At 37.5% G+C, this 12,678-nt stretch overlaps 1 protein-coding gene across 1 annotated transcript in view; it reads right to left on the bottom strand.

Moving 5' to 3' along the window:
• Tmc1 (transmembrane channel like 1) overlaps positions 1-12,678 on the bottom strand; it is a 175,569-nt gene that overhangs the window by 65,372 nt on the left and 97,519 nt on the right. The window contains exons 6-7 of the mRNA XM_055614177.1: positions 7,638-7,728; positions 6,231-6,312 (exon numbers count right to left, since the gene is read on the bottom strand). Of these exons, the coding sequence (XP_055470152.1) occupies positions 6,231-6,312; positions 7,638-7,728 (173 nt within the window). The remainder of the gene's footprint in view (positions 1-6,230; positions 6,313-7,637; positions 7,729-12,678) is intronic.

Here is a 12,678-nt window from a genome sequence, read left to right as displayed (position 1 = left end):
CATTCAGAAAGTCAGGTATACTAAGAACTTCACCTACATCCACTTTAGCTGCTGCTAGATGCTTAAGGGGTTAAGTTCTATTAGTCTCACACACACACACACACACACACACACAAATTGAAACTTAGAAATTGAGTGATACACAGTTGATTAATTACAACTGAAATGCAATGAATCTGTGTACTAGCCCATGTAGTCAACAAGTTCCTGTGAGATGGGCACAGCAGTGGTAAGAAATAAGCCAGCCTTCTAAGCCAGGCAGTCCTCATCTACAATTTTTGTTCCCAAATCTATGTCTCTCTTAATCATGATGTGATGGTTCCTCGGGTAGAACTGTAGTAAAATCATTTTTTTAATATAATATGTGAAATAACTGTGAAATGCACCCTCATATCTGAAAGAATATCTATAAGTAATTTTTAAGGCTATTCAAATTCACAATTTGGCCTGCAGCCTGAAATAGCTAATTCTATTTTTTTAACACAATTGATAAACGCTGCCTTTATAGTACATTATAAATGTGTTAAAACTCTTTCATGTGTATTAAAGTGAAAATTAAGTACATGCATATTCTTGTCATGAATTTTCCTGTGTTTCCTCTAAATTAAAGATTAAGGCTTCACCTCTCCCTCTGGTTATTTATTATTAAGGAATGCAATTTGCAGACTGTCATCATACATAATTTTCTCTTGAACAGATGGCTAATAAGACACACACACACATAATTCTGAATCAGAAAGGGTAAGTAAATGACCTGCTTTATGAGCACAGTGTAAATACCACCATGCAACTAGCATATGAAGCAATATTTTCTCAAATGAGTCTAGAGGTAGAAAATCAAATGACATACTTGCTTTATATTTCCTGTGTTACGTGACCAGCAGGGTGATATGAGATTTAGATTTTGTGCTGTGGGTTGCCTATCTGAAGCTATTTCTAGTCTGAAAAACAAAGCTACCCCAACCAATTTTTGTTATTGTGATCAGTCCAGTACTCTGTAAACTGGAGGCTGTCACCCCAGAATCACACAACTGAAATGTGGCTGTGAATTATGTCAAAACTAAAGGGCTTATGAAAACATGGCGACCAAAACTTCACTCAAAATCAAACACAGAATGGAATGGATCTGAGGCCTCTCTGGCAATGCTGGCCTGTGTTGCAGCCTTGGTTCTGAGCACATGCTCCCACTTGGCACCATGAATGCCATCAGGGCAGCAATGCGAATGAGCATTGTCTGAGATGCTTTGTCCGGATTTGAGAAATAGTGAGACAGAAAACTTCTGGTTTTACAGAAATAAAATTGTTATGTAGAAAAACGACTTTTCATGTTTTCCTCCCATCACTGCCCAGCACGTAAATTAGTATATATTTAGATTGAATTGTTGTAATGCTTGATGTTAAAATTTTGTATTTCATTTGCTGACTTGAACTATATAAAAAAAAATTATTGAATGAATTTTGTCTCAGGATTAGGATGGAATTTGTGACAGTTTTTAAATAGCCCTAAATATACTTCTGCCATTATGTAGTACATATTTATTCAGAGTGGCATTTTCAGCATTAATGATTATATGATCAAAATATCAATCAGCTCTGAATAATGTTGACAATGCCCTGCATTCTGCCATACCAACTATTAAGCTGAGACTTACTTATATAAACATAAGCACACCCATCTCATTAGTATGAAAATTTGTTTCTACCTTTTATATATATAAATTAATTTGTAACAGATAATTATTTTAAAACAACTTCTTAAGCCAGGAATGGTGGTGCATACCTTTAATCCCAGCACTGGGAGGTAGAGGCAGGCAGATCTCTGGGTTTGGGGCCAGCCTGGTTTACAGGGTGAGTTCCAGGAGAGCCAGAGCTATGCAGAGAAAAACTTGTCTTAAAAAAAAACAAAAAAGGAGGAGGAGAAAAAGGAGGAGGACAGTGGTATGCTACTGCTTTATGTGGAATATGTCTTTTACCATAATCCATACCATCTTTATTCTCAAGCATATAAGTTATTGTCTTCTTCGCCAACCACGCACACCATTAACACATACAGAAGTCAGTGAGAGCAGAGTTTGGTCCATCTTTGTCAGTAGCAATGGTGTTTAGAAAGATATCTAGCACACAGTGAACTTTTACTGAGCACTTTCGAAATTATGAGTAATTGCCAAGATCATTTTGAAGATAACGTGAGATATATGTTAAAGTGGTTTTAATATTCAAAGCAATAAAATAACGTCTCTGGAGCTCCTGTATAATTAAACTGTCATTTCTGTCAGAGAAAACCATTCATGTTACTGTTGTAATGAAATGAATTTTATAAATAGGGAACATATTTAGTCAACTTTATTCCAAAAAGAATTTGAGAATATAATTAAATAGGCACATAGTAAAAATCTGTATTGCTTAAATTTTGCAATAATTTTCACTCAAAAGCATAACTAATTTTAGATGTCACTATACATTAAAGCTAATTATAAATTATACATCATGTATTGTTGGGCTGGAAATGACTGTATAAGAATGTAACCTGAAGAATTTATATAAAGCCCTAGATGTAGCGATAGAGGAGCGGGAGGAAAAAGACTATCCAAAGTATACAAATGGCAGACAAGAAAAGGCCTTAATCTTTAGAGACTAGCTTCCATGTCACACTGCTTGCTATTTTCCATCCAGTTCAGCTTCAAAGACCATCTTAGAAAAATACCTTTCCAGCTGGGCGTTGGTGATGCACACCTTTAATCCCAACACTCAGGGAAGGAGAGGCAGGTGTATCTCTGCAAGTTAGAGCCCCGTCTGGCCTACAAAGTGAGGCTACACAAAGAAACCCTGTCTCAAAAAAAAAAACAAAAACAAAAACAAACAAACAAAATCCTTTCCACCTTGGCAGAGTAATCCCTATGAGATGGTTATTCCACTCAACAGCTCAGTCCTGCACATTTCATAAGTGCCACCTCAGACCGAAATCTGAAAGTATGTGGTATGAGGTATGCCTATGACTATAATTAGTACACTGAAATATTACAGAATACATATATTTGATGAAAGAACTTCCTCAGAGTAAACACCTGAGAAATGATAACAAATTCCCCAGATACAACAACTGTCCATGGATTCTGCTGCACTCATCATCCACCGACCTGGCAGAAGTGCTAGTCATGCGTGGAAAGGAAGAAGCTTCTGAAGTCTTGTTCAGAGTTCAAAGCTACATGATCTGGAACGAGGCATCCTTCCTCCCTCAGCTCTACTACAACTCCACTCAACTACTGCTACGTTATATAGGAAGGAAATGTATGTTCCAGAGACACATTGACAATCAGGTGAAGTAATGTCAGTGGAGGGTTAGACCCATGGTGCCGTAGAGTAAGTGAAAGTTAAGGTGGTGGCTGATAGGAAGCCAGTTCTTCACAGCTGAGGGAAAGGCTCAATCCTGGTGAAGAAATAAGACAACCGCTCAAATGACAAATTATACATAGAAATGGAACTAGGCCATTACCTGACCAGATTTTGATGCTTCAAATTTACTTAAGGAAGAAGAAACAATAACTGAAGAAAGTGTGAGTAGTTAGCATCATTTTCATGACACTTCTGATAGCTGGTAATTGTGTGTGTGTAAGTAATTCATATATATACATTTATATATTTCATTTCTGTAATTCCTGTATACAATTCTAATCAATAAAATAATTCCACCTTTGTTTATAAGACACACATTGACGTGGCATTGCTACTGAACTAGGCTGGAGCCTACATGTTCCAGTATACTTTAAAAAGAAATAATTTGTTATTGTTTGTTTCCTACATAGCTATAAAAATAACAAGTTTCTCATAACACATAGCACAACAGATGAAGTGCAGTAAAAACCAGAGGGCTAAAAATATTGCTGAAAGACATACAGGTAATCTTTGATAGGGTAAGGACTAACCCAAAGTACTTTCCATGTAAATTGATCAAGGCCTGTCTTAAATAAGTTTTCTAATTTTTAAATTATATTAAGCTTTTATCTTGTTTTGTCCTATTCACAAGACCCCAAAAGACCACCAGGACTCGAGTCCCTTGCAAAACACATAAGGATCTTTTTATTACAAGCTATAGCTTGGGCTAACACCATCACCACTGCAACAGTTGAAAGCGGAGAGCCTCATACTCAGGGTAGGTGGTTGATTTAAAGATTCCAGTCCCTCCCAGTACACCCAAAGCAGGGGAATTCCTGCCTGGTATGTGTCTATTGGTTGAAATATAAGTGGGGATGTTGTATTTTGAATTGATTGGCTACAAGAAGGCCCCCAAACCATTAATGGTCTGGCTTCTCTTCTTTGGCTGTCTTGGGGATAGGGGTAATCTGGGCCAGTATCCTAGCAATGGTATCTCTAGTGGGTAGGAAAAGAATGCAGTAAGGCTGGTTCCTCCCCACAGGTGGCTGGACATGTCTACGCCTATCTGGCCTTTGTTCAGGCTTGTGCTTTAAACCAATAACACAAAAAAACTAATTTTACTTTCTTTGGTCTCTCAATCTTATTGTGTGTGTTTGAGTCATGATGCACATGTATGACTCAAAGGACATACTCAAAGGAGCTGGTTCCCTCCTCCTTGTAGGTCCTGAGGTCTTAACTCAGGTCATCAGGCTTAGTGGTACTTACCTACTTCAGCCATCTTGCTGGCCGTTGGTCAGTATCTTAATGTTCCACATGTTGTATTTTCGGAGACTAGATTACATATTTCAGCTGTGCCACTGAGAACTATAGATTCAATATCATTTTTTTTCATGCAATTTCTTTTATTAATACCTAAAGTGAGGTAGGCCCTTTGGGAAATATGTCTATAATTTTATTCAATGTATATTTGTTGAGGCTCCAGTGGGCTCTACGTGTAAACAAAACTAACTGCTTTCATCTCTATTAAGAAAAATGAGCATAAAATAGAAAAAGATTATATTAAATGATTCACTTTTAAAAATGGAATTTTGAATAGGGAGAAACACTGAAGAAAACTATGGCAAGAGAGGTATGCTATGAGGAACATGTGGAGAGACGTGAAAATCATGGACTAGTATACTGTAAAGACTGTCATTTACTGAGGAACCAAGAAAGAGAGATACAGCCACTTCTGAACATGCCCAGTCATGTCAGTGAAATGGTTATCAGTTGTTTTATCTTCCTGTGGAGCCTCTATATCAATTACACAATGGCATATTTAGCCAACCGGAAAGCTAACCTCAGATCTGTGCACTCATGGATGAAATTTAGATCTTTGCCATAACCCTAAGAATCACACCTGCCAAAACAGTGTGTTTTTTCCAAATATTCATTTTCCTCTACTTGTAATATTTTTACTGATGCACTCTTTTTTACAGTATTTAAAATTTAATTACTTTTTTATGCAATTGGAAGAATATTAAACATATTTTGCCTGTCTGTACATGCTGAGTGTTGCACAGAATGAAGGTTTATTACAAACATCAAGATAGCAAATTCCAAATTTATTCTTCTTTATAAGTTTGAATGTGTGCTATTAAGACTTCTTGTTTTTAAACACTGTCATTTTGATTATTGTCTAAAGTTCCAAAGGATATATATCCACTGTCTTCCCAGGATGGGGCAGTGTCATTGTACAAAATACTACCTTTCCCACCTGAGAGAGAAGTGCTTTTGCCCAGAATAAAACAAGAAAGTGAAGAAGTGAAGTCTCCGGTGTTGTCCTTGATAAGCACAGGTACAATGACACTGTTTGGGTACGGAACGCTCCACAGGGGCCATGTTGCACAGAGGATGTGGCACCTTTAGGAGGAGGAGGCTCAAAGTCAGGAAGTTAAGTCACTGAGAATAGCGTGGAAAGGATACAAGACCAAGGCCCCTCCTTGTCTCTCAGGTTGATTCCTCACTGCCTTGCAGTGGTCGGGCTACTTCTGCTACACAATCCCAATATTATGTATCAAACCACCACAGGCCCAGTGCAACGAGGCCAGGTAACTATGCCCTGAGAACTGAAACTGTGAGCCAAAATACACATTTCATCCTTGTAAGCCCATTATCTCATGTGTTTCGTCTCTACAGCCAGCTAACACAAAGCTGGGCAATGATGGAGTGGAGTTCTGCTTTATTGGTTGTGTTGGCAGTTTGGTTGGTTTTCAATTTCCTCAAGAGTCCCCATATGGGGAAAGGTCTGTGAAAAGCTTATGAGGCTTTATTCTCAGAGAGCTTTCCTTGTATGATTAGATCTGGTGAACACTTACTTTCAATTGCCTTGATTTTGTTCTCCCATGGGACACAAGCAGCTTTGAAGTTCTCAAAATCACGGAGGAATTTTGCCCATTTCTGAAAACAAAGTCAAACACTAATAAGATAAGATCTCATGTATTTTGTAGGTGTTTATTCTCCCATTCCCCAAAATACCAAGACAAAGGCTTCTGAAGAACTATGTGACACCAAATACTGCTGTTTTGTAAAAACAAACAAACAAAAAAACCCCAGCAGGATCTACTTCTTTCACTATTTTCCACCATCCCCACATAACTTAATTTAAAAAGAAAAAGTTGATCGTCAGACATGCTTATAATCCCAGTTACTTGAGAGACTGACAACAGAAAAATAGCAACATTATCACCTACCAGTTCCAAAACACCCACATACACACAGAAACACACAGGGAGTATACTGAGCACTTAAAAAGATCTATTTATTCTACCAGACAACAATAAAATAAGAACCGTGTTAATAAGGTGATTAACATAAATTCCATGTTTAATATTAATGCATGAACAGCTGGGCACAGTGGCACATGCCTGTAGCCCAGTGCTCAGGGCAGAAGAGGCAGGCAGATCTCTGTGAGTTCAAAGCCAGGCTGATCTACAAAACCAGTCCAGGACAGCCAAGGCTACACAGAGTATGTCTGAATGCATTTAAAAGATAAAAGGCAAATAAATGTAACTATTTGAATGTACTTAAAATGAAGATTTTCACAATTTCCTTGAAAACCTCACTCTCTCCATAAAATACAACTCACTACAGTGTTTTGGGTTTTTTTTCACAGAATTTATAAAGAGGTGCTAACAATACCTATGAACCAACTTCACTGTGAGAAATGCAGCTTTATAGAGAGAATTCAGTGTGGTGCTTGGTCATAATAAATGCATATAAAAGTAAGCTTCTTTCTTATATTTCTCCAAAATGGGTATTTGTATTAATCTACCATTTTTTCTTATCTTCCTTCCAGTGTCTAGTTGGTATTCCTGACAGAAAGAAAGGGATATGGGATATATGGAGTAGGGAGGTTATGGCCCTTAAATTTACAGACATTTGTAAAAAGCCTCAACCATGGAATGGCTACACAGTCTTTTACATCTGGAAGTGGTAAAATTTTATAAATGGCATAAACTTTATAAATGGTATAAATCAGTGTTTGTAACTATTTAAAAGTTTTCAGTCTATCTTAAAGGATAATCTTAAATTCCACTCCAAATTTTAATACAACAGATAGACCATGAAATATAGTATTTGAGCTTTTGCTGTGTGCACACAAACAGTTAAGGTTGGTTTTGCCCTCTCAGAACAGACACAGTGCTCTCTCTCTCTCTCCTTTCTCTCTCTCTTTCTCTCGGGTCACTGTGACTCTGACCAGACTGAGTTATGAAAATGCTTACCTTGGCCATCATCATCTTAAATGCAAACCACTTCTTTCCTTTTCCTTTCCCAAGAGCGCCTTCATTTTCATTCACAAATTTCTTTGCTTCTCTGAGAAAAGAGGTAGGCAGGCATGTGTTGACATACAAGGAGACATTTAATTTTGTTAAGTCTTCTATCTTTCTCTAGACTATCCAAACCAAAACAATTGAACCTACGTTCAATTTTATAACCAAGAGACTTTCAATTTTTTTAAACATATGTATAGTACACTGAATATATTTCCCTATTCCTCCTGCACTCTGGTTCGCACCCTCCCTCTCATATACCCCCTTTTAACACATACACAGTGACACTTCTACCTTCATGTCAAAAATGTATACATGATCTTAGGTATCTTTGTAAAAAATCTATAACCCAGAGACATTTAATGCATGTTTTGTTTTGTTTTATTCTGACCAGGAAAACTAATATATTTTACTCTCACTTATTAATCGCCTGGAGTCATCAGAAAGCCAGGGATTTATGCCAAGTGTCAAAAGAGAGAATCTTCCTTTTTCTCATTCCCAACATACATAAAATTAAATGTGAAGTTTATGTCAGGTTCTGAGAACCAGATTTTTCATTTTGATTTTTTTCTCTTAAAAAAATAATTCTTTTAAAGTAAAGAAAGGAAGAAAAAGAAAAAAAGAAAGAATTGAGGACAAGTTGACCTTGTATTGAATTTCATGAGAGCAGTTATGGACTAAAGCACAAAAGTCACACTTCAAAACAGATGGATTTGAAGAATAGATAAAGAAGGAAGAGCTTGGGTCTCAAATTCAGTAAAGAATTTAAATTTAGATTTAAATCTGATTTTAATTTTGTAAAGGATTTAAACTTTAAATTTAAACCATGATTCCCAAATAGTAATAAATGTTCAAGACTCACATCAGTGTCCATTAAAAAGTACACTAATTTATCAAATTGTATAAATTCCATTAAACTGTGAGCATGTTAAATCCATTTCGGCTGTTGTTAAGTACTGAATATTTGGCCCTCCCACCCTGCACTATGTGTATAATTCTGGGTGTACTGACATTTGAAGTGGTCATTGTAGGAGCTATAGTCTTAGATCACTGAATACAGCAAGTCTATGTCCTAACAGGGACACATTCTGAAGGGATGTATGTTGAGAAATGCATTACTAGTCAATTCTGTGTTTGTCCAAATGTCCTAAAATGCATGTGCACAAACCCAGACACTCACAGCGCCACAAAGCAACACCACTTTATGGAACACCACAGTATGGGAGGACAGCAACTAAAATATCACACAGAAAATGAATAATCAGGCTGTGAGAAAAGAACCCTTAAGTGGTTCTGCTGTCTCACAATCAGAATTAACTTGCCCACCACATGAAGACAGGAAAAGACACGAAGAGCACAACTAGTTGGCTATCTGCAACTGAAACAATGCTAGCATCCTGAAAATGGATGCAAACAGGACACTGAGAGAGAGAAAAAAAATGCTTGTTGTTTTTGCCACCCAGTCTAAATTCTATCAGCCCTACCTGGGTAACTTAAGTAACCTTGTTGTTATCTCTTTCACAAAAGAACTTTAAAACTTGAGGTGGCTCTGGCTTCTCTTCTCTGAGGGATTGAGACATGTGGACATGTGTCTCTCTAGACAAAGAGAAGGGCAATTCAAGCAGGTTGTGATTCTCAGGTACAATGGGATGGTCAGTTGGCTGGCCCTAAAAATATGGTTTCGCAAACGAAACCCTTCATATATGATGATGAAGTTACTACCACTCAGTGTAAGTCTTTTAAGATGCAGGTTAGAGAAGGATTTTTGTATAAGATGTTCCTTAGTATCCGTGCTAAGCACAGACTCTCATAAAACACAGTGATCAAAACTAGCAAACACTAGCTACCTTATCTGAGATGGGAATGCTCCTTCCTTGCACACCTGAGGGCAAGTTCCTACCTAAAGTCTGGCATGTAAACACAGTCAACCATGGTGAAGTCTCTTCAGGCAACAGAGAACACCCAAAGTCATTCGTGAACAGCAGGCGATGTGTTCCCCCGTGGTGTTGATCTTGACTATGGAGGGTGTTCAATAAAATGATGTAAAGCTGACTGCAAAATTTTATCTAATGACTGTATTTTCCACATTCACAAATATTAAGGACATTAATTCCCTGGTCTTATGTTGTGCCCTTCGTAATTATTCTTCTCTGAAATTTAACTGTCAGTGTCCTAGCAGAGTTACTGGGCTAGCTTTGTTGACCACTCTGATTTTTGACATGGCATCTGTGGTAGGAAGGTGGACTGAAGACAATTTCTAAAGCAGTCAAGGCATTTTTAAAGGTTTAATAAAACAGCATAAAATATTATAAACTGAGAGGGCTCCCGACTCACTTTTCAGACCTGTGCAACCAAGAAAGCATTTAAGTATTTAAGCACGGTTGTACGGATGTTGAGTCTGGAAAGAGGACAGTCCCCAGTGTACACTTTGGTGCGTACTGAGGCTCTGAAATACAGGTGAGGTTCCTCTAGTTTTGAGCAGCCTCTGCCTTGTCCATGCTTATGAAGCTTTCTGGGCCCATGCTCACGAGCCCTGCTTTTCAGATGTATGCGCACATCCCCAGGACTGCCACTTACCTGGTCAGGGTCTGGCACAGGGTGCCTGTTACTACAGGGTTCTGAAGAGGTCAGTTCCCCAACCAACAATATCTTAACAATTTTTTCATTCCTTTCCAAGGGGTTTGCAAGAACAAGGCATGACACAGATGCCGGAAGTGCTGAGGCCAACTCTACTACAATATTTATTTCCAAACATTAAAATTTGTTCTAATGTTATTGATAGACCATGGACCGACTTGAGCAAAACATGAATTTTGGCTTTGCTTGTTTGTAATTTCATTCATGAGAAACACATTGGGAGAGTATAGAAAAGCATGTTCATCCATGACAAAAGCATCAGAAATACCCAGAATGCACATGGCACATCTCACTGCCTTGCTTGCCTCCCTAGACAAGTCATGCCCATTCAGTGTCAAGGCGACCTCCCCTCACACTTCACAACTCACAAGCAGCAGCCATTTTAAAATGTTTCCATAAGCAAGCTCCAAGTCCTTCTCAAAGCATCTTGACTGTGTACTGTAGTGGTCGTGGATTTCTTAACTGTTAACCTGTATTGAATGCTAATGCTATTTTTCTCAAATTGTGTGTGTGTGAGAAAGAGAGAGAGAGAGAGAGAGAGAGAGAGAGAGAGAGAGAGACCAGAAATGTTTCCAAATAATTGTGTCCCATCTATGGGGTTCCTATAAAACTCATGGTGTTTATCATTCAAATTCATATACTGAAGTGAGCTTTTGAGAGAACGTTTTTCTTGTATCATAACAGAACTAACTGTAATTCAATCATATAGCATCAAAAAGTTCTAAATCTACCAAACCAAATATATGTAAGAATTACTATAGCACAATTCATTATAATAAACACAAATAAAAATAAAAAATTCTTGGTAGTAAGATCAAAATTTGTTATTCAAAATAACAAAACAACCATTTCATAAGCATACTGTACTATCAATGGTAAATTATCACGTGCTGTTCAAGCTTGTTGAAAGGGAATTTTGGAAGCAAAGAGGTCCTTCCTTATCTCCTCCAAAACTCCCTGTCCTGAGGCTACTTGGCCTCTAGCTCTGTAATGGGAAAAAAACAAAAAAAGAACAAAAACACCAAGAGTGAAGGGCATTAGAAACATTGCATCCTCGGCAACAACTAAAAGGTTAACTTTCTAAAACAGGTTTTATCTCTACTATAAAAATATCTTCTGTGGGAGAAGGAAGTCAAGAGCTCCTCCCAGGGAGAGAAAGTTCAGCCTGGACCTCCACCTGATTTTTTCTGCTTCCCCATTTGATTTCTGCTGGATGTTTGTGAGCCCCTGACTTGATACTGCTATCTTTGTTGGCTCTCTCAATCAGGCTACTCTAGACTTTTCTGTTCATGTTGCTTACCTATCCGCCTCTTCTCTCTGCTACTATTTGTTCATTAATTTTATTTGCTAGATACTTAAAGTCACTCATTCAAAACCAAAAGTTCAACTATCAGAGATGGTTCTCCTAACCATAAACAACACATACCTAGTAGATACTTAGTATTTGTTATGAATCATATTCTGTTTACCTTGCTGTATTTAGAATACTTTCTACATGAATGGACCATTAGAAAGGATGTCTTGTCTAATCAGTCAGAAGTATAAGAGAACATCTATTCTACTCTTTATTTAGGCCAAGGTTTTTAATTGTGTGAGCAGATAATTATGTTAATTTTATGAACTGATGAACATTAAAAATCAGTAAAACTTAAAAAAGAAGGAAGTCAATATTATAGCCAAATTATAATGATTGCAAAATTAATTCCAAATTTATTTAATAATAGGGAGCCATATTTGTGTGACATTAATAAAGATTTTCTTAGTTATTAAAGATACATTTTGTTTGAATATTTAAAAGTTTTTATTGCTTCTTTCATTAGTTACTGATAGGTTTTTTTTTTTCCTCCAAGTATTAAGTTTGTCTTTCAGTTACCATCTGTGTTTATTTGAATAACAAATGTCCCCCAAAGCTCATGCATCTAAATCCTTGCTCTCCAGGTGGTAGGTAGTGTTCTTTGGTGAGTTTTTGGAACCTTTAGAACACGTAGCCTCATGGGAAGAAGTATGTCACTGGGGGCAGGCTTTGAGGCTTTACAGTCTGATGGAACTTCCTGTTCTGTTTTCTGTGTATGGATGAAGATGTGATCAGCTACTTTCCTGTTCCTGCTGCCAGAATTTTCCTGCCTGTTGCCATGACTTCCCCAACATGATGTGCTCTGGAACTACAAGCCAAAATAACTCCTTGCTTCTTTCACTAGCTTTTGTCAGTATATGTTACCACAGCAACAGAAGAGTAACTAATGCGGACACTGTCCGATTCAACATGAGTTTTTCTTTTTCCTAATACCCTGCTCTGTCTCTGTTTTCTAACACACACACACACACACACACACACACACACACACACACACACACA

The sequence above is a fragment of the Psammomys obesus genome, unplaced genomic scaffold (assembly GCF_907164565.1).
Source record: "Psammomys obesus unplaced genomic scaffold, mPsaObe1.curated_primary_1811, whole genome shotgun sequence".
Taxonomy (NCBI): Eukaryota; Metazoa; Chordata; class Mammalia; order Rodentia; family Muridae; genus Psammomys; species Psammomys obesus.
This window is presented reverse-complemented; position numbering and strand designations above follow the sequence as displayed.